The 24260-nt window shown below is 42.7% G+C and overlaps 1 protein-coding gene across 3 annotated transcripts in view; it reads left to right on the plus strand.

Annotated features, from left to right (window-relative positions):
* Nucleotides 1-24260, plus strand: part of LOC122800798 (NAD kinase-like) — a 673639-nt gene that overhangs the window by 434963 nt on the left and 214416 nt on the right. For all 3 annotated transcript variants that reach the window (XM_044070075.1, XM_044070074.1, XM_044070076.1), the window contains exon 8: nt 8852-9012. In XM_044070075.1, coding sequence (XP_043926010.1) covers nt 8852-9012 — 161 coding nt within the window. The remainder of the gene's footprint in view (nt 1-8851; nt 9013-24260) is intronic.

Below are 24260 nucleotides of genomic sequence, written 5' to 3' on the forward strand. Positions count from 1 at the left end.
TGCGTCAGGGCTGGTAACCCGGTACGTAAAAATCCACTACCAATCATTTGCGGACCAGAGTTCCGCTGTGGCGACCCCTAACCGGGAAAACCCGAAAGACACAAACACATGCGTGTTTTGTAGTTCTGTGCAGTCTGCCCGCCCCACTTCACTTCAAACTGCCAAACTATTTAACTTTAGGGGTGTTCAGTCTTCTGCATTGCACCCCATACATATTATATACACACACACACACACACGCATGCATACATATATATATATATATATATATATATATATATATATATATATACGCACACACACACACACACACAGTACTGAATATAGTCAAAACCACCAAACATCAATCACGCGCGTGCATGTGGGTGGAAACCTTGCAGTTGTTAGAATCTTCTTTTGTCAAACTTCTGAAAAGCCGGTCTACTTTTTCAAAAGGTGTAATTTGACATTAAAGGCTTTTCTGTGTGCGAAGTCACAGGACAGCAGGGAATTCACCTTTTCCCCACTGTAGTGTGATTTCGGAGTTGGAATACCTAAGTAGCATGGGAAATGGAGAATGAAGGGGGAGGCTGACCCCTGCAAAACGTGTTTTTTTTTTTTTTTTTTTAAGTTTTTGATGTGCCGAGTTGCTATCTTTTTGGGAAGTATGATTTGAGGCTTGATTTTTTTTTTTGATAGTTCAATGAAGTATCATAATTCTGTATATCCATCTTTTTCCAATTTTTGCACATGGGGTTGGGGTATCATTTCAACAGTGACAATCATCTTCCTATGTCTCTCACTTTGATATATTCTCTGTCTTCTCCCTGTGGTATTCTTTCCTGCAACTATTCTCACTTTGTCTTCTAATGTCTTCATATCTCTCTATATAATAGCAGCATAAACATTCTCAGTTAATATGGCTGCATCTTATCCATGAAGCTCTGCTAAGCATGATTCCATTTTTTCCATATATGTTTTTGGTATTATAAACTGCTTCTTGAACTAAATGCTGTAGCATCTGTAAGTATATATTTGTTTTTAGCATACCCTTTTATCTGTGAATATGTTTTTTTCTTTTTTTTATTTCTTATATGATTCTGTTTGCATGGGCTGTGTCTGCAAATGATTCATTGAGATCAGTATACTACCCCGTAAACAAATATGAATAAATAAATAAAACTAAATAAACCCTAACCCCTTTCTCATATTTGGATTTTATGTTTTCTTGTCTTCAACATTTCCTGTTTCGTACTATTATCTGGTTTCTTTTATTTCCTGAGTCTTGCTGTCTGCATCCTTAAAAATTCTACTTTTCGGTCCCACCAGTTTACTCCCTCTTGAGGTCTCATAATTATAAAGTCCTGCTCTTCACTCTCCCTGTTTATTAGATGTTCTTCGTCTTCCATTGCTGCAGTCCTGACTATTGGGTATAGTCCGCGTCCAGTCGGCCCGAATACCAGAGTATTGACGCCGCCGGGTCATGGCGCCTTAGACTGACGCCAGTACGCCAGGGTACTATGCGCATGACCGGCGCCATATCCTCAGTCTTTTTGCCGCATGGTCCGATGCAGAAGCAATTTTGCGAGTGCAGGTTGGCGTTCTGAGATATTTCGAAACCGGAGTTTCAGACCGAAACAGAGTTAACATTTTGGTTTTTTCTTGCCTCAGTATTTAACCGGATGTCAGAAAAAGTGAATAACTGTATTTCTTGTGGGAAGCAGATACCGCATAGGGATTATCATACATTGTGTATACCTTGTTTAGGGCCTGCGTTGTGGGTTGCCGTTCTTGTGCTAGATTTAACAAACGCACTATTAAGAGGAGGCTAGATTGTGCCAGGTTAGTGTTTGGGAAGCGTTGTAATTATAATATGCCGCGATGCTCCGACGCCCGCTTCATCCAAGAAGCGCAAGGACAAAACAGTGAAGCCTAGGGTTGATGAACCGGCAGTCCCGGACGTCGGTTCTTTAGAAGGCTCAGTGGAGCCAGAGGTTTTGCCAGGAGTTTCCATGGAGTCTCAGGCAGAAACTTTATTGTTACAGGATGTGCCCTCTCAGGAGGTAGGCCAGGCTGAGGGGGCTTCTCAGGTAACTGTTCTTCCCTCTCTTCCCAGTAGTTAGGGCCTCTCCTTCTGTTGCCAAAGCTTCCTTTAGAGGTAGGCCAACTTCAGCTTCTGTGGGGGCTTCTCCTAGCATTTCGGGCTCTGTGCCTAAGAAACATATGCTTAAAATGGCAGAAGATTTGATTACTATGATTAGAGGTTCTATGCCCCGCCTGATAAGAGGCCTAGGGTGGAACAGGAGTTTGATAGTTTTGAACAGTGTTCACAGGCTTCAGAGTCTTCTGTGGAAGACTTACAGGAGTATCCTACTTATTCTGATTCTGATGTGGATGATTCCACTCCTACAGCTTCTCCTCCTGAGGATTTTTCATTTTCAGAGACTCTACACTCCATGAGGGAGCACTTTAAATGGGAAGGCCAGGATTACTCTGATTCCAGGAAAAGGCTTAGGGAATTCTTGTTTTTACCCAGCATAGGCCCTTAGCTATTCCTCCTGTGTTGGATGTGGTAGAACATGTTTTTGCAGAGGCTTCCCTCAATCCTGACTCTCTCCCTCCCTCCCTGCCTGATATAGGTATTATTATAGGTGCCCTCATCATAAGTATTTGTTTAAGAGTCCCACGGCGGACCCAGAAACTGTTTCTCAGGGGCCTAAAGGTGTTAAAGCTTCTGTGGTTAAAATGTAATCCTGTCTGAATAAAGGGGAGAGGGCTTTTGTTTGGATGGGAAAAAAAAGTATACTTCTTCCACTCTAGCCATGGGAGTTTGAATTGTCAGTTTCACATGCTAAAATATCAAAATTATCTCCTTTCACAATTGAAATCTAAGGTAGATGCTTAAGGTATTGAGTGTAAAGAGTTGCTGGATTTGGTTCATGTGTCTGAACAAGTGGGTAAGCATTCTTTGCAGTGTGGTTTTGATGCTGTACAGGCCTCCTCGAGGGTGGCTGCTACTAGTTCTGTTCTTCGCAGACATGCCTGGTTGAAGGATCAGAATTTAGCTGAGCATGTTAAGACAAGGATTTTGGATGCTCCTTTACAGTCTGATGTGTTGTTTGGACCGCCTGTGGAAGCAGTTTTAAAGAAAATGGAGGACAAAGCTAAGTCTATGCAGACTGTTAAAGATTTTTGCAGGTGCAGCCTCGTTTAGTAGAAATTGGCCTGCTAAGGGTGGACATATCCTGCTTATGATTCCCAGTCTAGGGGTAGGTCTAGACGTGGTAGGGCAGGGCTCAAGGTTCTTTTAGGCCTAGATCAGGAGCTCAGACTTCTGGTGAGGGCAGGGGTCAGTCCTTTCGTAAACAGACCCAATGACCTGCCTTTTCAGCTGCCAGTGGATTCTCGTCTGGCAGCTCCTTTGGGAGGAAGACTGTCTCTTTTCAAAGAAAATTGGGATTTAATTACTCAAGACAGATGGGTGTTGGATATCATTCAACACGGTTACAGATTTTATTTCCACACAATGCCCCTTTCAAAGGCATGCCAGACGTTCCTCCTCCACAAAGAAAAGAGGCTCACAAGCAAGTTTCTCAGTTACTCCAGATGGGGCCATTCAGCCAGTCCCTGTATCAGAAAGGGGCTTAGGATTTTATTCTCGCCTGTTCCTAGTACCAAAGAAGGGAACACGTGGAGACCAATTTGGATTTATCTATCCTCAACACTTATCTGGACATTCCCAAGTTCAAGATGTTGGCGTTACAACAGCTTTTACCTCTGCTGGGCAAAGATCACTGGATGGTAACTTTAGATCTCAAGGAAGCTTACCTTCATGTGCCTATAAGGCTAGGTTGCCGGAAGTATCTAACTGGAGATTTTCATTATCAGTTCTCTGCATTGCCCTTTGGCTTATCTACTGCCCAGAGTATTCACAAAGGTTCTGGCTCCAGTGATAGCTTACTTCAGGCTTCAAGGAATTCAAATCTATCCTTACTTGGACGACTGCCTGATTCTGGCTCAGGAAAAGGAAGACCTTCTACAGCATCTGGAATATGTCATAGCAGTGCTAAGATGCCTAGGGTATTCTGTGAACGAAATAAAGTCCAGTCTAGTACCCTCTCAAGACATGTGCTTTCTGGGTGTGAGACTGAATACAGCAGCCCAGATGGCCTTTTAACCCCGGACAAACAAAAGAGTCTGTCACTTTACTTCCATCAACTATCTCATCAGTCCGTGCTGACTGCAAGGACAGTCCTTCAAGCATTAGGGTTCATGGCATCTTGTATTCTGGTGCTTCCCAATGCCAAACTGCATATGAGGAAGCTGCAATGGTATCTCAAAATGTATGGACACAGCACTGCCAGGATTTGGACACTGTCATTCAAATAATACCTTGCCTTCAAAAGGAATTCTTGTGGTGGGCTCAGGAATGTCACCTAAACAAGGGACTCTCTGTGACCCGGCCAGAGGTCAGATTTTAACGACAGATGCCTCGGACATTGCTTGGGGAGCTCATCTAAATGGAAAGTGGATACAAGACAAGTGGCCTGCCAGACTACAGCATCTACATATCAACATGAAGGAGATGTTAGCAGTCCAGTTTGCATTGATGGCTTTCAAGGAGTTACTTCTTCCAGGGCAGGTGTTGATTCTAACAGACAACACAACTGTCATGTGGTACATCAACAAGCAAGGGGAACACATTCTTATCCTCTATGCAGGCAAGCAATGATTTTATGGGAGACTGCGTTAAGCTTGCAACTAACTCTTCAGGCAAGGTTTCTGCCAGGAGCACAGAACTCCTAGCAGATGTGTTAAGCAGACAAATCATGGATCCCCACGAGTGGAAACTGGATCTTCATGTATTTCAGAAATTGACAGTGTCATGGGGAACTCCAGACATAGATCTGTTCGCTTCTCCACTAAACCACCAGCTGCCAAAGTATTGCACAAAGGGGTTTCATCACACAGCTTGGAAAGTGGATGCTCTGTCTTTCAGTTGGAAAACCTTCATGTCTATGCCTTTCCACCTCTGCCTCTTCTTCCAAAGGTACTATTAAAGGTCAGACAAGACAGGCCAAGGATGATTTTGATAGCTCCAGATTGGCCTCGCAACACTGGTATCCACTACTACGGAGTCTGGTAAAGAAGCCTCCATGGCCTTTACCTCTGATTCCTCATCTGTTATCTCAGAAGGACGGTCATCTGCTCAATGTCAAGCTTCACTCTCTTCATCTAACAGCCTGGCATATTCTCTGTTGAAGCACAGCAGGTCTCAACTTCCTCAACAAGTTTTAAATGTGATTATGGAAGCTAGAAGGCCTAGTACAAGGAAGGTGACGCAGAAAATGATGGAAGAGATTTTTATTTTGGAGTACAGCAAAGAATTTGGAGATTTCTGAGCCTAATTTGAGTGTGGCTCTTCAATATCTTACTGAGTTATTGGACAAAGGTTTGTCCTTCTCTTCCATTAAGATTCATGCTGCAGCAATTTCAGCTCACTATGATTGTGACCCACCTTTGTTTATCCTTTGTTCAAGCAGTTTCTTAGAGGGCAAAGAATATAAGACCCGAGCTCCTACTCCTGCTTGGGATCTCAATTTTGTGTTGGAAAAACTTACTCTACAACCTTTTGAGCCTGCGGCTACTGCTGAATTGAAATACTTGTCATGGAAGACTGCTTTTCTGTTGGCTATTACTTCTGCAAGAAGGGTGTCTGAGTTGCAGGCCCTTATGGCAGTAGAGCCCTTTTTGATTTTCCATAAGGATAGGGTATCATTACGTACTAATCCTTCCTTTATGCCTAAGGTGGTTTCTAGTGTGGCTTTAAACCAAACTATTCATTTGCCTACTTTTTATGCAGACCCCAAAATAAAAGGGAAAAGATTTTGCACACTTTAGATGTACACAGGCAATTGAGATATTATTTAAGCAGGACTAAGGATTTTAGACAGTCTCAGCAGTTGTTTGTTTCTTTTGCTTTGAGTTCCCAGGGCAAGCCTGTGTCAAAACAAACTATTTCCAGGTGGATTGGCTTTGCATTGCATTTTGTTATTCCCATCATGGCAAGGAGATTCCAGCTGGGATTAGGCCTCATTCCACTAGGCTACTGCCACTTCAACAGCATTTCTAAGGGGTGGCTACTATGATATTTTGGAAGCAGCTACTTGGAGTTCAGTGCATACTTTCTCTAAGCATTATCAGCTTCCTATCTACTCTAAGTCTAGGGCTGGTTTTGCCACAGCTGTTTTGCAAGGCATGTTGGCAGCACCTACTTCTTTATAATTTGCCAGCCTCCCTTACCTCTGCTTTGGGATTCTACTCAGGACTGCAGCAATGGAAGACGAAGAACATAGTACAGTTTTGTACCTACCATAAATGTAGATGTTCGAGGATTCCATCCTCCCTCCTTCCCCTGTATTTAGGGGTGGTTGTGTAGGTGAGTTTACATGCTTATATTTTGTATATATTGTTGTATATATTGTACATGTTTTTGGTGCAGGTTTTTGGGACTTGTCTTTTGGGGTCTTCTGACATCTGGGGCAAGAAACTCTGGTATTACTATACCCAATAGTCAGGACTGCAGCAATGGAATCCTCGAACATCTACATTTATGGTAGGTACAAAACTGTACTTTTTCTAACATACCCCCATCTTCTTCACTCCCACCCATTTCCTTTCATGGTCTGTTATTTCCATAACATCTGCTGGATGTTGCATTAGTTGCCTAGAGTTTAGTCTGTCTTGTTTTTGTTATGTGACATTTCCTTAGCTACCAGGTGTGCCATATGTATAACTGCTGTCTGATACAACAGTAAGCATTTCATACTTCCACTGCACTATTTAGCATACTTTGTGCTTCCACATTTTTATGCATATACCAAGTGTAACACTTAAGCAAGTTTATTGCTGATGCATTTGCTGTTCCTTGAGTGTTCCAGTGAAAGACAATATGTATTAAGAATGCACCCTGTAGAGCATATTGCATCAGGGCAGCTGCGGTGGTGCAGCAGTTAGCATTGCTGGCTCACAGCAAGAGGTTCTCCAGTTCGATCCTCAGCTGGGGTGCCTTCTGTCTGGTGTCTGCATGTCCTCCCTGTGGTCGCGTGGGTTTCCTCCGGGTGCTCCGGTTTCCTCCCACATCCTAAAGACATGCTGAAGGTGAATTGGACACTCTAAATTGGCCCTAGGTGTGAGTGCGTGTGTGCCTTTGGTAGAAGGTTGGGCACCGGGCTGGCAACTCGACACCTTAAAACTCCACTGCCAATCATGAGCGGACATCCGCTGTGGTGACCCCTAACCAGGAAAAGCCAGAAGAAGCTGTCATTTTTACTTACATCATTTATACTCAGTAATTTAGCAAGAAATGGAGAATGCATAAGTATTACGTATATGGAGTGCTTAACTGTTGAATAATTATTGTTGACAGATATCTGTTTTCATTGTTGTGGTAGTATTGTCTGCATATTCCTATTTGTACAGTAACTTGTTTGTTTGTAGAATTTCTTATATTACAGGCATTTCTTAGTATGTTATATGTCTACAGTAAAACTTTTCTTCTTGCTCCTCCACTGTAAATTGGATCTGCCCAGTAGACCTTTTGGTCAACAAATAAGAATATACAAATTATAAGTAAAACATGCACTCCACAAAGAGCATTGCATAGTACAACAAATTAATGACATCACATTATTAGTATGCAGAAACATTTTTAAAAGTGTCCAAACAAATACAAATGCTCTTTACAGATAAAGAATATATTTTTTCACTTATATAAAATATAAAAAAGAAACTAAAATGATTATATAATACCAATTCACCATCATTGGATGTGGATAAGACCTGCTTTACCTACACTGATTGCTGACAGCCTAAACCCAACTTTTTGCATTGTAAAACTGGGCATAATGGGTTTTAATCATCTTTTGGACTGACAGAATACATTTTTCATTTTGCTTGTTTTTACAGTAGTGTGGAATAGCAGCAGGTATTAAAAAAGAACAATAATAATTTTGAGTTTAAGTATTGTGTGAGAAGCTCATCAGCTCATACTTTTGGTGTAACTCAAGAAATTTTTTTTTGAGCTGTGATAAAGAGTTGGAGTTGCCTAGAACATAATAAGTCCTTGCTGAGTTTAATTCTGGTGGCTGCCAACAAAAGCAGTTACTTGAAAATGGAAATCAGTGTCTAAACCAACCATACTAGTAGTAGTGAATATAGTAACCGAGATAAAAGAACTGGAAATGGGATCTTTAGAAAAGAGTAGGAGCAAATTACATAGAACAAAATGGGAAATGTGGGATCAATACATGCAAAATAATGTTTTGGAGGAGGAATGATGTTTAAGGGAAGGCAGGAATGGAATGAGCTATATAATGTCCAATTGACAAAAGACTTTATAGAAAATTATATGAGATGTATAATGTTTGCAACTGAAAATAAGTCAGTATGGTTTGTTTTAATTTATATAAATGTATGATTCTGTATGTCATGTGATAATTCAATAAAGATGTTTCTTGTTAAAAAAATAATAACAATAGTAATAAAGCTGAGTTATTCTAGTGTGATGAGGACAGGGGTGGGGTGCCTCTGGTCATTCCTGACTTGCCTGACACAAATTATTTGAATGCATCCTTAGTGAGTGTAACTTGATATTGCTATGAGACATTGTGGAATGAAAGTGTTTAAGTTAGGGATTCTGTTATACAGAGATGGGATAAAATGGCAAAATCTGACAAGGCGGCAGAAAAACTGTTTATATTATGAGAATTCGTCAGTAGAAATTATTCTAATATCCACACATAGTTACATAATATTTTTATTTAAAACAATGTTTGCAGAGCTTAAAACAAAATGTAAATCTTTGTTGTAGGAAGCGCAGCTATAATACTGCGAAGTCGGCTGAAAGTAAAAGTGGTTAAGAAACTGGCAAATATTCAGGAGACTGAAAGCCGATACAAAGTGGATGAAAATGGTCTGGTACCACAAAGTTCCATTGACACAGACAGTGGTAAGATCATACTACAGGTACAGGTAGGTTTTAATTTTTAAGTATGTCTTCCAACTTAGTAAGCATCATGTGGAAGTGTAATAATTAGGCTCACCTATACAAAATGTATGTTTTAATTAATAATCTAAAATTAAGAAGTAAATGTTTGTCTTCTAACCTATATGGCAAACGTTGCCACCCCCCCACCCCCTGCACCATTCTGTCTGTTATGTAGCATAATCTTTTACATAGTCATCATTACTTCAAGAAATGGCAAACTGTTTTTGCACATTTCAAGGAATCAAAGACATAATTTATGAAGCATATTACTTGAATTTTTGCAATTGAAGCACTTGCTACTTCAACAGAAGAATCACATCATCATCAGATGTAAAGCATAGCATGTGACTTAAGACAACTTTCTAAAAATGCACATTGTGAAAAGTAGAAATGTCTTGAAATACTTAAGTGTATTGTATACTAAGCCCATAATGTTACTTTTGAAACTTATCACACATTATTCATAAGTTCATAGGTGTGTACTAGGCTAATGGCCCTGGGGCCTTTACAACCTTAGTCCGTGGAAGTGCCCTGGCATTGTGCCACCAGTCGTTAGTTCCCAGTGCCTCTATCAAGTAGATCCACTGGAGTGATCTCCGGGATGAACTTTCTATTTCCCATCCACTCATCAAGATTTCTCTTGAAGAGGGCTAGTGAGGTGCTCTGCTTGACATGTATGGGAAGTCTGTTCCAGAGCATGGGTAGTCTCTGGATTATGAACCTGTCCCTCCAGCATGTTCTGTTGATTGTGGTAATGAGGTTGAAGTCTCTGGAGCGTGTGGTGTGGAGGGATTAGCTGGAGTTTTTTGAGTCTGTCCATGTAGGACATGTGTTTAAGGCGTAGGATTCTCTTTGTGAGGTACTTTTGTGGCCTCTCCAGCTGTTGCTGGTGTCTAGTGAGGTACATGCTAAATGGGGCATTATACTCTGATTAGTCTAGTGAGGAAAGAGTAGAGAGAAATGATGACCTCTTTCTTCCTGGATGCAAAACCCTTGGTAATGAGATGTGCCATATAGAAGGACTTTCTGACCACGGTGACAATGTGGTGGTCGAAGGAGAGGTTGCTGTCAATCTGTGCCCCAGATCTCTTATAACGCCTTCAGTATTCAGTGGGCTCCCATCGATGTGGTAATTAGTGGGAACTGAGTTTTTCCCAAAGGGAATGATGACGCATTTTTTGGCTTTAAGCTTAAGGCCATGATTTTGACACCAATCATTGGTCTCAGTGAGGCCTTTCTGTAGGATGTCTACATCACTTGGGGAGTTAATATTGGCTCCCAGCTTGCAGTCGCTTATGAATTTGGTCAGCCAGAGTCACTCTGTGTTGGCCTGGACTTCTGAGAAGTAGATGCCAAACAGGAGAGGACCCAGGACCGATCCCTGTGGGACTCCACTCGTGACTGTTCGGCAGTCTGACTTGGAGTATGCTACTTTCACACTGTGGGTTCTGTCTGTGAGCAAGTTTGCAACCCACCTAATGATATAGAGGTTGATGCCTAGTTTGCTGAGTTTATCAATAATTCCTGAGTGAGGAATGGTATCAAATGCCTTGGCCAGATCAAGGTAGGCTGTATGAACTGCCTTACCTTCATCCACCACTCTGGTGACTGACTCAAAGAAGTCAACCAGGTTGACCAGGCATGATCTACCTTTCACAAAACCAAATTGCATGGGATCTAGCATTTGGAGATTCCCTAATATCCCTGTTAATTAGGTCCATGATGATGCGCTCCATAGCCTTACTTGTTAGACACGTCAGGCTAATGAGGCAATAATTTCCAGGGTCTGTAGTCGCTCCTCCTTTATGGAGAGGGATGACTGTAGCAGTGCGCATTCGGTAGGGACAAAGCCTGAGGTGAGGCTGTGAGTGAACAGAGCACACTGATGTGGTGCCAGTTCACTTTTTAATTCATGTAGGACACAGCCAGGGATGTTGTCGGGTCCCATGGAAGCTGTATTCTTGGCCTTAGATGATGCAGCTTTAACCTGTGATGTAGTAATGCTGGGTGCCTGGCATTCTTCCGGTATTGAGATTGTTCCTTGGGGGGGGGTGTAAAGTTGGCACTGAATTTGTTGGCCAGTATGTTGGCAGTATCTGTTGTCTACGTATAGGAGGTACCATTGTGCAGTAACTCAGAGCAAATCTGGGTATTGCCATAGAGATTCTTGATATAACTATAGAAGGCTTTGTGGTTGTTTTTAGTGTCTACCACAATTCTGCTTTCATAGCTGGCTTTCGAGATTTTGATGAAGGATCTCAACTTTTTGTTGAGGCTAATAAGGGAATTTTTCCAGTCTTGGGACATCACCTTTTTCTGCAACAGTTTCCTCCTTCTGTTGTACAGTTTATTAATAGCAGGGGACCACCAGACTAGCTTTGTTTTTTTGGAGGAGAGCATCTTGTTTCTGTTGGGTACCGCTAGTTCCATGCATTTATGTAAGTGTTCGTACAGTGCATTGGTGTATGATTTGGCAGTCATGCATCTATTTTCCATTGGCAAGGGTGTTGTGAAGTTAGCCACCTCTGTTTTTAGGAGTCCAAAGTCAGCTTTGGAGAAGTTTTTCATGGTGGATACCTTTGCGTGGGTTGTGGGTGAGATGTGGATTTCCATGAGCTGTGGATTTCCATGGTGATTAGTTTGTGGTCGGATCTAACCAGGGAGGAATTGACTGTTGCTGTAGAGCAACATTTGCCCATGTTGGTAATAACCAGGTCAAGGATGTTGTTTCCTCTAGTGGGGGTAAGAGTGAGCTGGTCCAAGGCATTGGAATTGATGAATTCCAGGAAGCGTTGGGCCAATGCATTGGTGCATGAGTAGTTTTCCCGGCTGATGGAGAGGTAGTTGAAGTCACTTAGTATGAGAGTGTTGGGTTGAATCTTAATAGTTTTCAGGGTGCTTAGGAATGTGGAGTGAGGGTCTTGGGACATGGTTGGGGACCTATAGCAGGCTACGACCTGAATTGCCATCTTACCCAATGGTAGTTGTACCTGGAGTATCTGAGATGTGTTATGCTGGGCTACTATTCTGGAGGTGTACATATCCTTTATGATTATGGAGACACCACTGCCTTTGGAGCTTTGGTCCATGTTCTGGGGCCGAAAGGTGTGGAATGAGTTATAGCTTGGTAGCGCAGGGGTGCTTTCTGCTGCTTTAAACTAGGTCTCCGTTACAGCACAAATGTTGATGTTCTCCATTTTGAGGAGTGCTTCGAGAGAGTGCAGCTTGTGATTTAGACTTCTAGCTTTGAGCAGCATGACCCTCAGATTGCATTTATTTATAGCTGTTACGGTGGTAATTTGGTCTTTGGAACATCGCCTAAAAAAAGGCACTATAGGGGTGGCAAGAACCTTAGCCAGTACTTGGAAACCCAGGGGTGACAGATGCAGGCCCTCTCTGCCAAAGCATCCGAGGTCTGTCAATCATGTCATCCCAAGCAGGCAGATACTGGATCCCGTTAGAATGCCACCAGAACCTCCATATTCATAAAGGATATGTACACCATATTCATAAAGGATATGTACACCTCCAGAATAGTAGCCCAGCATAACGCATCTCAGATACTCCAGTTACAACTACCATTGGGTAAGCTGGCAATTCAGGTCATAGCCTGCTATAGGTCCCCCCCCTGACATCTCAGATGCTCAGGTAAGAGTCGCCCTCTCCAAAGCAAAAAACACAGCATCAATGGGACCAGACGGTGTCCCGGGCTGCGTCCTACATGAACTCCAAGAAGAGCTAAACCCAAACATAAAACTACTGTTCAATCTCAGCCTTACTACAGGATATGTACCCAAAGAGTGGCGTACAGCAACAGTGGTCCATCTCCACAAAGGTGGTGCCTCAACGGATCCTGGAAACTATCACCCCATAAGCCCGACTAGCTTGGTCTGCAAAGCTATGGAAGGGATCATCATGGACCTCATAAATAAAGATATTGGGGACCTACAGACACTGGATCCTACCCAGTTCGGCTTTGTTAAGGGCAGATCCTGCCTCTTAAACCTGGTCGATTTCTTTGAAACAGTCACCAAGGCCATTGACGAGGGGAAGGTGGTCCACACAGCCTACCTGAACCTCGCAAAAGCCTTCGATACAATACCCCACTCGGGCATTATAGATAAGCTCACCAGCTTAAATATAAACCCCTATGTCACTAGATGGGTTGCAAACTGGCTCAAGGACAGAACCCACATGGTTAGAATTTCTGGAGCCATGTCAGACTCCAAACCAGTTACAAGTGGCTTCCCACAAGGCTCAGTCCTGGGACCTCTCTTGTTCGGTATATATTTCTTGGAGGTACAGGCCAACACAGAAGGACTGTGGCTGACCAAGTTCGCAGATGACTGCAAACTGGGTGCCATAATCGACTCTCCAGCCAACACAAGCATCCTCCAAAAGGGCCTCATAGAAACAGACAACTGGTGCCAGAGCCATGGCCTCAAGCTAAACGCCAAAAAGTGTATAGTCATCCCCTTTGGCAAAAACAAAGTACCCACAAATTACCACATAGGTGGTAATCGATTAAGTACAGAAGAAGTAATTAGGGACCTGGGGGCCCAAGTTGATAGCAGTCTCTCATTTGACAACCACGTGGCCAAAGTGGTTAGAAAAACATTTTATATAGCCCACCTAATCATGAAGGGATTCACATCTATATCAGGGGAGGTCACCGTGCTTCTTTACTCATCCCTCATCAGGCCCATAATTGAGTACAATGCCCCTTTTGGGATGTACCTTACCAGACACCTGCAGCAACTGGAAAGACCCCAAAAGTACCTCACCAAGAGGCTCAAAGGGCTCAAACAGATGCCATATGCTGCCCGGTTAAAGAAACTCCAGCTCTACTCAGTGGCATACCACCTGCTCAGAGGCGATCTGTGCCTGACGATAAAGCCATGTCTAACCCGAATTAATGGACATGCTGCACCTCAGAAAATCCAAATCCCATCGAGCTACGCTCGAGACTTGAACCTCAGCACTGAAATAAATAGGACATGCTGGAGGGACAGATTCATAACCCAGAGGCTCCCTTCACTCTGGAATAAAATCCCAGTCCAGGTTAGGCAGAGTCCCTCATTGACTCTCTTCAAGAGGAATCTTGATGAGTGGATGGGAGATCGTAGGTTTACCCCGGGTATCACTTCTGTGTCACTGTTAGACAGAGGCACAGTATACTAACCTCGAAAAAGGGCATAGCAAAATTAATTTAAAATGGGTGGCAAAAGCCAAACACACTCTGGCTAGGCTTATAAATGCCCTAGGGCAGATAGCCTAGTATGAACCTATGAACCTAAGTCAATCATTTTCTTTTTGTACTGTGGTATAATTCTGGGTGATGATAGGATGCTGCTCGGGGCTAGGGTCATACCTGCCTAGGCCACATAATCCTAGAGTTCCACCATGTCTCTTTTCATGTAGACCAGGGAGGTGCGTCTCAGGTCATTCACACCCATATGGACAATGGCAGAGTCACACTTGTACCTTTACTTCTTTGGCTGTAAACTTTGAATTAAATAAAGTCCAAGAATCACACAATTCCATTTGTCCCGGAATTCTGAAAAAAATATTTATGACATTGTCCTCAGCCTGTATAACTCCTGTTTTTGCATATGTGAAGTCTTATGAATTAAAAACCTGTAAAAGTCACAGCTGCGTTTTCATAACACTTTTTAAAGATTTTGTGGTGACAGAGGTCTTAGAAAAGAAGTTATCTTTATCTTACTGTATTCAGTACTGCTCTAGCACTGTATATCATGATAAAGTGTGATAGATGCTAGAGCTACCTGTTAGACATTAATAAGAATTTACTGGACTTTAAGTGACTATATATTTAATACTAAATTGTGCAGGATATAACTGAATTTTCCATGCTGTTAACTAAAATGTCCTTGATATTTTGCATACTTGATTCATTCTACATTGTGATGTTATAAAAAAGATTTCAGTGCAAACTATCATCTTTTGTTTTCACACACCTTGATTTTAGTTCATCTTTATTTTCATTGGAGGTTACTAGGCGATTGACCCTAGAGCCTTTACAAGCCTAACCATGTTTTACCCTTGTTCTCTCATAGACTGAGAGAAAAAAGAAGTTATGTACTCACCATATTGTTCCATCTGAGTAGTCAGACTTTGTTATAGCTGAGAAATGTACATGCATTTGCAATCCAGCCATACAATGCCAATAAAACTATGACTGCCACCATCTTCCTGATAGTTATAAATCTTTGCCATAAACAGTGCCAAGTTTCTTCCAGTATACATCCTTGTTCAAAGGTGAACTTTTCAAACACTCCTTGTCAAGCCTTCATAGTATTTAATCAATGAAATCTTAATCAGCAGTTCTGTGCTGTCAGACTTCAAGTTTCAGTACTTCCATTAAGTCATTCCATATGTTTTTCCATTTATGATCTCTAATATAAGATCAGGTACATTCTACTTAAGTTTTCTCTCTCTCTTTCAAATTTGAGTAATCTTTTTGGCATTTTTACCTTACTTTATAAGCTTATGAATTACTTATACTCATACTGAGCAATTCACCTCTGAACTGTGTAAATAGATAAATGAAGAAGTAGTTAATTTGGAGCTGTGGGCAGCAGCACAGACTCTACATGGTGCCCTGTAGGGGGAAGAGTTGTACAGACCAACTGCTTTGGGCATCTACTGTGGTGCGCATTTTTCTCAAGATAGGAGAACATGGATCACAGATTACGTGCTGTGGCAGGGCTAACCACTCAATGGTGTAGAATATGGCTCTAGATGATTCAGTCATATTAAATAATGTCGCCAAAGTGGGCATGGGTAGTTACCAGTGATAAGTGGGTTGAGGACCTGGCCTACTATAACCTACGCCAGGGACCCATGCTAAAGGTGGGAGGGGTATAGGTGCCCCTATTGGCCAGTGTGTGCCCACCATAAAGCCCAGCAGCCCTGGGTAATAAGCTACTGGCCAGCCAGTGTCTAGTTGCCCAGCCTGGGTTACTTGGGATAGCTCTGTTGAGTGAAAGCTGGACATAAAACCAACCAACCTACCAAACATGAACTGAGAATTGCTGCACTTAATGTAGGTTCACTGACAGGGCGAAGCTTGGAAGTGGATGACATGATGATACGGAAGAGGCTAGACATCTTATGTATACAAGAGACAAGATGGAAGGGCAGTGCAGCAAAGCCACTTGGCTTCGGATCCAGACTCTACTACTCAGGAGGGGGACTGGCTAGAAATGGTGTAGGAATTGTGGTGAGAGAGAGGCTTCAAAAGGCATTGGGGGATATCATCAGAATTAATGATAGACTCATGTCAGTCAGAGTCCAGTTAATGATATGGCAGTGTTCATAATCTCAACCTATACTCCACAACAGGGATGTGATGGTGAGGAAAAGAGTGCATTCCAAAAGCAGTTGCAGGATCTACTAGATAAAGCAGGACAACATGAAGTGGTGTTGATAATGGGTGACTTGACTGCACATATCGGAACAGACAGAACAGGATATGAGGACTGCCTGGGTCCACATGGGTGGGGCAACAGGAATAAAGGAGAAGCTGTTCTAGACTTCTGTCTGGCAAATGGCTTAATAGTAGCCAATACATAGTTCAGAAAGCGAGACGGTCACAAGATTACATACAAGAGTAACCAACATGCAACTGAAGTAGACTTCCTCCTACTAAGGAAAAGGCAGTGGGGTAGAATCCATGATTGCAAAGTAATCCCCAGCGAAACAGTTGGCCCACAACATAAACCACTAGTTGCCACACTCAGCTGCAAGCAGTGGTCAGAGAAGGCTCTAAGGTCAACAGAGACCAGGCTTAAGACCTGGAAGTTGACTGGAGAGAAAGTACAGCAGTTCAAAGAATTACTTGGGGCTCTAGCACCCCAAGAAGAGGAGGAAATAGGTGGAGTTGAACAAGAATGGCAGCGTCTAAGAACAGCATGTGTTAGGACTACAGAAAAGATATGTGGCTGAGCCAGGTGTGGAAATAAGGTACATAAGGAAAGCTGGTGGTGGAATACAGAAGTCCAGGAAGTCATTAAAGAAAGGAGTGCAGGAAGAAGTGGGAGATAGAAAAGACTGACCAGGCTAGGAAGGACTGCTGGTTGGCTAACAAAGAAGCTAAGAAAGAAGTTGCAGTAGCAAAGAATAGGGCATCAGAGGCACTGTACCAACCTCTAGAAAGTGACTCAGTGAGGGGCACAAAGTAACTATATCAGGTTGCAAGGCAAAGACAGAAAGATAAAGAAGATAGACAGACACCCTTCATAAGGGATGCCAGCAACAACCTGCTCACCAGTCCGCAAGACATCAAAGGCAGATGGAAGGAGTATTTCCAGCAGCTTCTGAATGAAGAAAAGCCCACAGAAGCTGTTCTGCCCCAGAAATAGCCTATGATGAGAGAAGAAGGGAAGCCCACCCTAGAAGAAGTAAGAACAGCACTAAGATAAATTAAGTCATGGAAAGCAGCAGGCTCAGATGAGGTTACAGCAGATATGATGAAGATGCTGGGTGAGATAGGGGAGAAATGGCTGTTGAGGGCAGTCATAGCAGTGTGGAGAGAAAGGTGTATTCCAGATGAATGAAGAATAAGCATACTCATGCCAGTGTACAAGAACAAAGGGGACATCCACAACTATGGACAGTACAGAGGCATCAAACTCCTATCACATTGCATGAAAGTTCTGGAGAGGGTGATTGATAAATGGATATGCAGAGTAGTAGAATGTAAGATGGGAGATGAGCAGTTCGGATTCAGATCTGGATGCAGCACAATTGACCTGCTGTTTGCAGTGAGACAGTTACTTGAGAAGAAGCTAGAGATGAGGAGAGAGCCCAAATGGGCATTCCTAGACTTGGAGAAAGTATACAACAAGGTCCCAAGAAAGCTGCTCTGGGCAATACTGCGATGGTTTGAAGTCCTAGAAACATTGGTAGAATTACTGCAGGCTATGTACAAGGATCCAATGACTCAAGTACGAACAGTGTTCAGCCTCACAGAGGGGTTCCCAGTGGGAGTGGGTGTATTTCAGGGTTCAGCTCTGAGCCCACTGCAACTAGGTCAGAGGGGACATGTCACCAAAGTTACTGTATGCAGACAATGTGGCATTACAGGCAAACTCTGAGCAAGAACTTCTGCAAAGGATAGGAGAATGGAATGCAAAACTAAAGGTACATGGGATGAAACTAAGCACAGGTAAGACAGTGGTAAAGGCAGCAAATTGGTGAAATCAGAAGATGCTTAGAATAGAGATAGAAGGGAAGATAGTGGAACAGATAAACAGCTTCAAGTATTTGGATGGGGTGGTTGAGGAGAAGGGAAGTCTGAATGAAGAGGTCAAAGCTAGAATCAGAGGGGTTGCAACCAACTGGCATAGATTGTCAGGTGTAGTCTATGACAGAAGAATGCAAAAGAAGCTGAAAAGTAAGGTATACAAGACAGTGGTGCAACCAGTACTACTGTATGGTACAGAAACCCGGGCAGTAAAGACAGAATAGTTGAAGAAGCTAGAGGTGATGGAAATGAAGTGCCTGAGAAGGGTGGTAGGATGCACATTCACATTGTGGGACAGATGAAGAAATGAGGACATAAGAGCAGAAGCCAAAGTAGCTCCAATTGCTGAAAAGATCAAAGAGAACAGATTATGGTGGTTTGGACATGTGCAGAAAAGCAGAAGACAATTTGGTGAGGAAGATTTGGGACATACAGGAAGAAGGTAAGAGGAAGAGAGGACATCCAGCAAAGAGGTTGATAGACTGTGTGAAAGAAGATCTACTTCAGTCAGGCATGAATGTTGAATAAGGCAGGAGTGTGGCACTGAATCGAGAGAGTTGGTGACAGTTAACATGATACCCCGTCCCCATGTAGACAAATGGGAAAAGGGGGGCTGATGATGATGATGAGAGAAGTACTTCATTTGATACAACAAAGTGTGACTAACAGTTCACTCCTTTCACATTGCCATTACCCAGTCAACGTAGTGTGCTTGTACTCTTATCCACTGAAAGCAATGGGGCCCAGTGATGCTTTCATTGTCTTCTGTTGCCCCCTAATCTTTGTACTTATCTACCAGATATTGATTTCTTTAAATTATATTGTGTAGTAATAGTCAAGGAAGCCCAAAAAAGGTGCAGCTGTCACTCTGTGTCAGACCTCAAGTTATGAAAGAGATACTGGATAGCTAGCGCAGTGAAAAACAGAATCTTGGACTTCATCCCTGTGTCACCTTATATCTCAGTCCTTGCTTGGTACCCCATGACGTTTGATCATTGTCTTTTCTGTACCCATTTTACATCTTCTTTCATAATAATTTTCATAACAGTTGTATAACTATGGCACTTTATGCTTGACACTAAAATAATGCTCTATCTGCCTTTTTAGACTAGGAATGCCACTGGCACAAACAATGACTTAGTCTGTTTTTCTTAAGACTTTTTGCAGATGCATGGTCCCCAGAACCTTACTTCAGATGTTCTTATAACCAACCACATTGGAACCTCTCTCTTTGTACAGTTAAGGGAACTCCGTAATTAGTGTTCATTCACTTAGCATAGTGTATTCCAGGGCCAAGAATTATTAACTGAAAGATTCAGTCCTCAAATTATGACTCAGCAATGCCAGCAGGCTCTCAGTTATCACCTATATAGTACAAACAGTGTATTTCACTGGAAAAGAGAATAGTATAGGCCTTGCAGGTGTTTTTTTTGTCTGTATTGACGTGTTTTACTGTGATTATACCCAGGATGGTGTGGGTTTGGCAGGGCTGATTTACTTTCACAGTAGAAAAAGAGATCACAATAGGTTTTAAGAAATGCAAGAGATGTGAGCACAAGATCCTCTCACAGGATCCACATGACCTGTTGTTTCTGTAGGAGCTTTTCACTTGGACAGTGATTGTTCCATTGTCAACATTTTAGTAACTGTACTCTTGTGGCTAGGATAAAAAATAATCATGAATGATTTTCTGCTTCCCTGTATGGCACCACTTGAGCCCTCCAGCTGGTAGGATTAGGATAAGACATCGCCCAGGACTGCCAGACTTGAGAAAAAGGAAAAATGACAGGCAGAGGACAAGGATCTCCTTGTTCTACAAAAACCTGATCACCAATGAAAGTCCCTATAATGGTTTCACCCTCTTCTATCCATTAAACCTTTGTGGTAATCTCTCAAGCCAAATTGTTTTATCCTCCTCAGCATGAATCTTATGGTACCATGTATTTGGTGCTGAGAAGGAGGATAGTCAGCTTCTCCTCCAAGCAGGAGTCATCTACACGCTCTGTACTTCAGCTTCAGTATCTTCTTTCTACTCCTGCAGGTCCTTTAGGAGCCCAACACCTTTAGAGTGAGAGCAGATGATGTCAGCTTTTGTCAAGGTACAACTTCATTATGGTGTTCTATCAGCCCAGCAGTGCTCACAACAGACTGAGAAGTTCCATCCACAGCCCCGGAAACTGTTCCTCCTCCGGGCTCTGTCTTCTCACTGTTAGCACTGAAATCAGTGCTGTCTTCCATGCTGGTCCGTGTGGTTACAGAGTGATACTGCTTCTTCCATGGCTATGCCCTCTGCACCAGTCATGTCGATGCCATGGTAACTAGGAGCCAGATGCTTGGTGCTGGTGTGGTTTTGAAGCTGATCTTGGTCCCAACTTTATTAGTGCCATTCTAAGTCTTGAAGTACTTGGTGTTTGGCATCTTGGTGACAAAGGTTCCTGTCTTTGCTTCGGTGCTGGAATCTTTGGTGCTGACTATTGGAGCAGGTGTCTGCTTATCGATGCTGACCGATCTCAGCATTTCCATTGACTTGGACCCTAAGCATCATGATGGAGCTGGTGGTGCAAAGGAGAGCTGGCAAATCTCTACACAGGGCTAATGTGGGGGGGGGGCACTGATTCCTCCACATGACACCTCTGAAGTTGGGCTTTTGATTGTAAATCACCTTGGTTCTGTCATGACAGAGGGGTTTGTAGGCCCAGACTATGGTGATCTGGAGTACCTTCTTCCCCAGAGAGTTTGGATGACTCTTCTGCTAGCCCCCCCCCCCCAAAAGAGGAAGAGCAAGTGTAAAAGGAAGCACCTTAACTCTTTCATTGGTTCATAGGTTCAAAGGTGTACACTAGGCTAACGAACACTAGGACCCTTATAAGCCTAGTCGTACAACCCAAACATGACCCACAAATTTGATTTATATAGGAGGTGATTTAGTGACTGCCTCTGTCCATCAGAGATATATGCTCCAGGCCAGGGGTGGTTTTCCGATTACCCATCCATTGTTCCAAATTGTTCTTAAGTAGGGATAGGGAGGACCTCTGCTTCACATGGATTCAGCGCCTGTTCCAGAGAATGGGAATTATCAGAGATATATATATATGTCTCTGCAACAAGTCCTATTTATATCACAAGCAAAATTTAGGTCTTTTAATCTAGTAGTTCTGATGCTGCTTGTTTTGCAGATGTACAAAAGATTCATCAAAACACGTCCAGGAAAGCTTAGTATGCCAGGCAAAGATCACCACTCAGAAATCTCTATTGATCCCGAGTAAAGAGACATGGCTTTAAGATGATAGGTGTAGAACATTGTGTTTTACTCCCTGTATTCTTTTTGTAAGGAACCTTTGTGGACGTTCAAGTTGCTGCATGTGTCTGGTCAGGTACATGTTATTATTGAGTTTTAAGCCACACATTTTGCACCAGGCATTTTTCTGTCTTAGAACTTCCTGAAGAGTGTACTCATCTGGGAGGATTCATTGATTTCACCCAGTTTGCAATCATCTGTGAACTTCATTACACAGAGGTGTTTGACATTGACTTTGACATCTGAGAAGTAAATGCCAAAGAGGACTGGGTCTAGCACTGAGTCCTGGGGGACTTCACTGATGACTGGCCTGTTTGTGGAGGGGACTTCACTGATTCTAACTTCCTGGGTTCAATCAGTGAGCCAGCTAACTATCCAGTGTGCTATAAAGGGGGTTATATATAGTTCTGTAAGTTTGTTGACAATGCCCAAGTAAGGTGTTTTATCAAAAAGCTTTAGCCAGATCTAGATTGGCAGTATCCACCATTTTCCCCTCACCCATTGCCTTTGTGACCTTTTCAAAAAAGTCCACCTGATTCAGTAAGCTTGACCTTCCTTTGACAAAGCCACACTGGGATGGATCCAGTGTCTGGAGGTCTCCTATGCCTTTGTTGTTAATTTTCATAATTCTTTCCATGGCTTTGCAAATAAGACTAGTCAGAGTCTTGGGTCTGTAGCTTTTAGTATCTGTTGAAGGTCATCCCATATAAAGGGGAATAAATGTCACAGTCCTCCATTCACATGGCACAAAGCCTGTTTTAAGACTGTAGTTAAGTAATGACTACAGGATTCCTGATAAGGCATTGTGGGATGTCGCTACCCATTGAGACAGTGTTCTTTCTTAGCTTTAGTGAGTGCAGCCAATACATGCTGATTGTACAGAGTTTCTGAGAGCAATTCAGCATAGGCTGCTGTATTCTCAGTGTTTGGAGAGACATTGAATTTTGACAAACCATCACTTAATAAAAGGAATATGGCTTGGAATAGTTCCTGTTACAGTTTTTCATGGGATTACAGAGTTGATGTTGATTTTGAATGAGACAGCTTTATGATCGGACTTTACCAAGGAGGACAACACATGCAGGGGGGGCAGCATTCTCCCATATTTGTGAGTACAAGGTCCATTATGTTGAAGCCTCTAATGGGCATATTCACTCTTTGGTCAAGGGCGTTTGTATTTATGAAGTCCAGGAATCACTGTATCTGTCTGTTTGAGGCCGTGTAGCATTCTGAGTCTATACAGGGGTAATTAAAGTCTCGCATGAATAGGGTGTTAACCTGGATGGTAAATGTCTCCAGTAGGTCCAAGTATACATTGTGATCTTTTTGGGACATAGAGGGTGACCTATAGCTGGCTAGGATATGGTAAGGGATTTTGTCTGTGGTGATCTGCAGGTGGAGCACGTCATCCTGTTTCACCACCGTAGAGGTATGCTTGTTATTGATGTATGTTGAGACACCACCATCTTTAGCCTTTGTATGTGCAGCTACTGGTCTAAAAGTGTGGAAGGCACTGAAACCTTGCACTACCAGGTACTCTCTGCTGCTTTAAACAGTGTCTCTGCATAGATGTCTATATTTTCAAATGTAAGGAGGGCTTGAAGGGAGTGTAGGTTTTTATTTAGGCTCCAGGCACTAAGCAGTAACACCATGAGGTTCAGTTGAGTTGATTTTGCTGTGTCGGTTGGTTTGTCAATTTGGCATTGCCTAAAAATGGCACTATGGGGGTGGATGACATTTTGGCCAGTATATGAAAGCCTAGAGGGGAAAAGTGCAGACCATCTTTGGCAAACAATGTGCTCCGTTAACCATGTCCTCCCAGGCTGACAAATATTGGATTGCCTTAGAATGACACCAGAAAGATGGACAGTTGTTGAAATCAATCATTTTTTGCTCATATGGTGGCAGCATCCTCAGTGATGGTGATATGCTGCTCAATGCTAGGCTCATACCAGCCTGCGACACAGTCTAAAAGTTCCATAATGTCTCTCTCCATATAGTCCAAAGAGGTACATCTCAGGTCATTTACACCTACGTGGACTATAATGGAGTCATACAGAAACCTATGGTGTAATGACATGAGTGCATGTGTGATTTGGTGGATGCCGGCTCCGGATAAGTAACTAATAGCTATCTTCTCCTTCTTCAGCCTGATTAGAGGGGCATTAATATATCTTACAATAGAGTCACTTATAACGAAAGTCATGGGATGTGTGTTTGCTTGCCTTATGGGCTTAGTGTTTGGGCTTCACTGAGAGTGACAGTATGTGTGGTGTTAGGTGACTGCCTTTTGGCTTGCTGAGGCATAGCTTTGACAATAGGCAATCTAGGTAATCTTTGTTGTTTAGGAAGATTGCTTTTATGTGCCTCAACATACGTTAGTTTCTGTGTGTGTTATATGCATGGTTTTGACAGCCTGATGTGTGTTTGTGTGTGAGAGTTTAGTCTGTAGTGTCATTGTGTACGTACACCTCTTGCATACTGTGTCTTCAGAGTCCCCCTCCCCAGATAAATATCTTGGTGAAGGGAATGTTTCCCCAGATTCACTCCAGAGGATGTTTCTTTTAGCAGCATCTTGGAAATGATCAGACAGAGGGAATCCCTGTTTGTAGAACACCCACCTTCCCAGATGAGATCTTACAGAATGCCTACAAGTCCTCTCCCCC

The sequence above is a fragment of the Protopterus annectens genome, chromosome 4.part1 (genome assembly GCF_019279795.1).
Source record: "Protopterus annectens isolate FY-2018-M chromosome 4.part1, PAN1.0, whole genome shotgun sequence".
Lineage (NCBI taxonomy): Eukaryota > Metazoa > Chordata > Ceratodontiformes > Protopteridae > Protopterus > Protopterus annectens.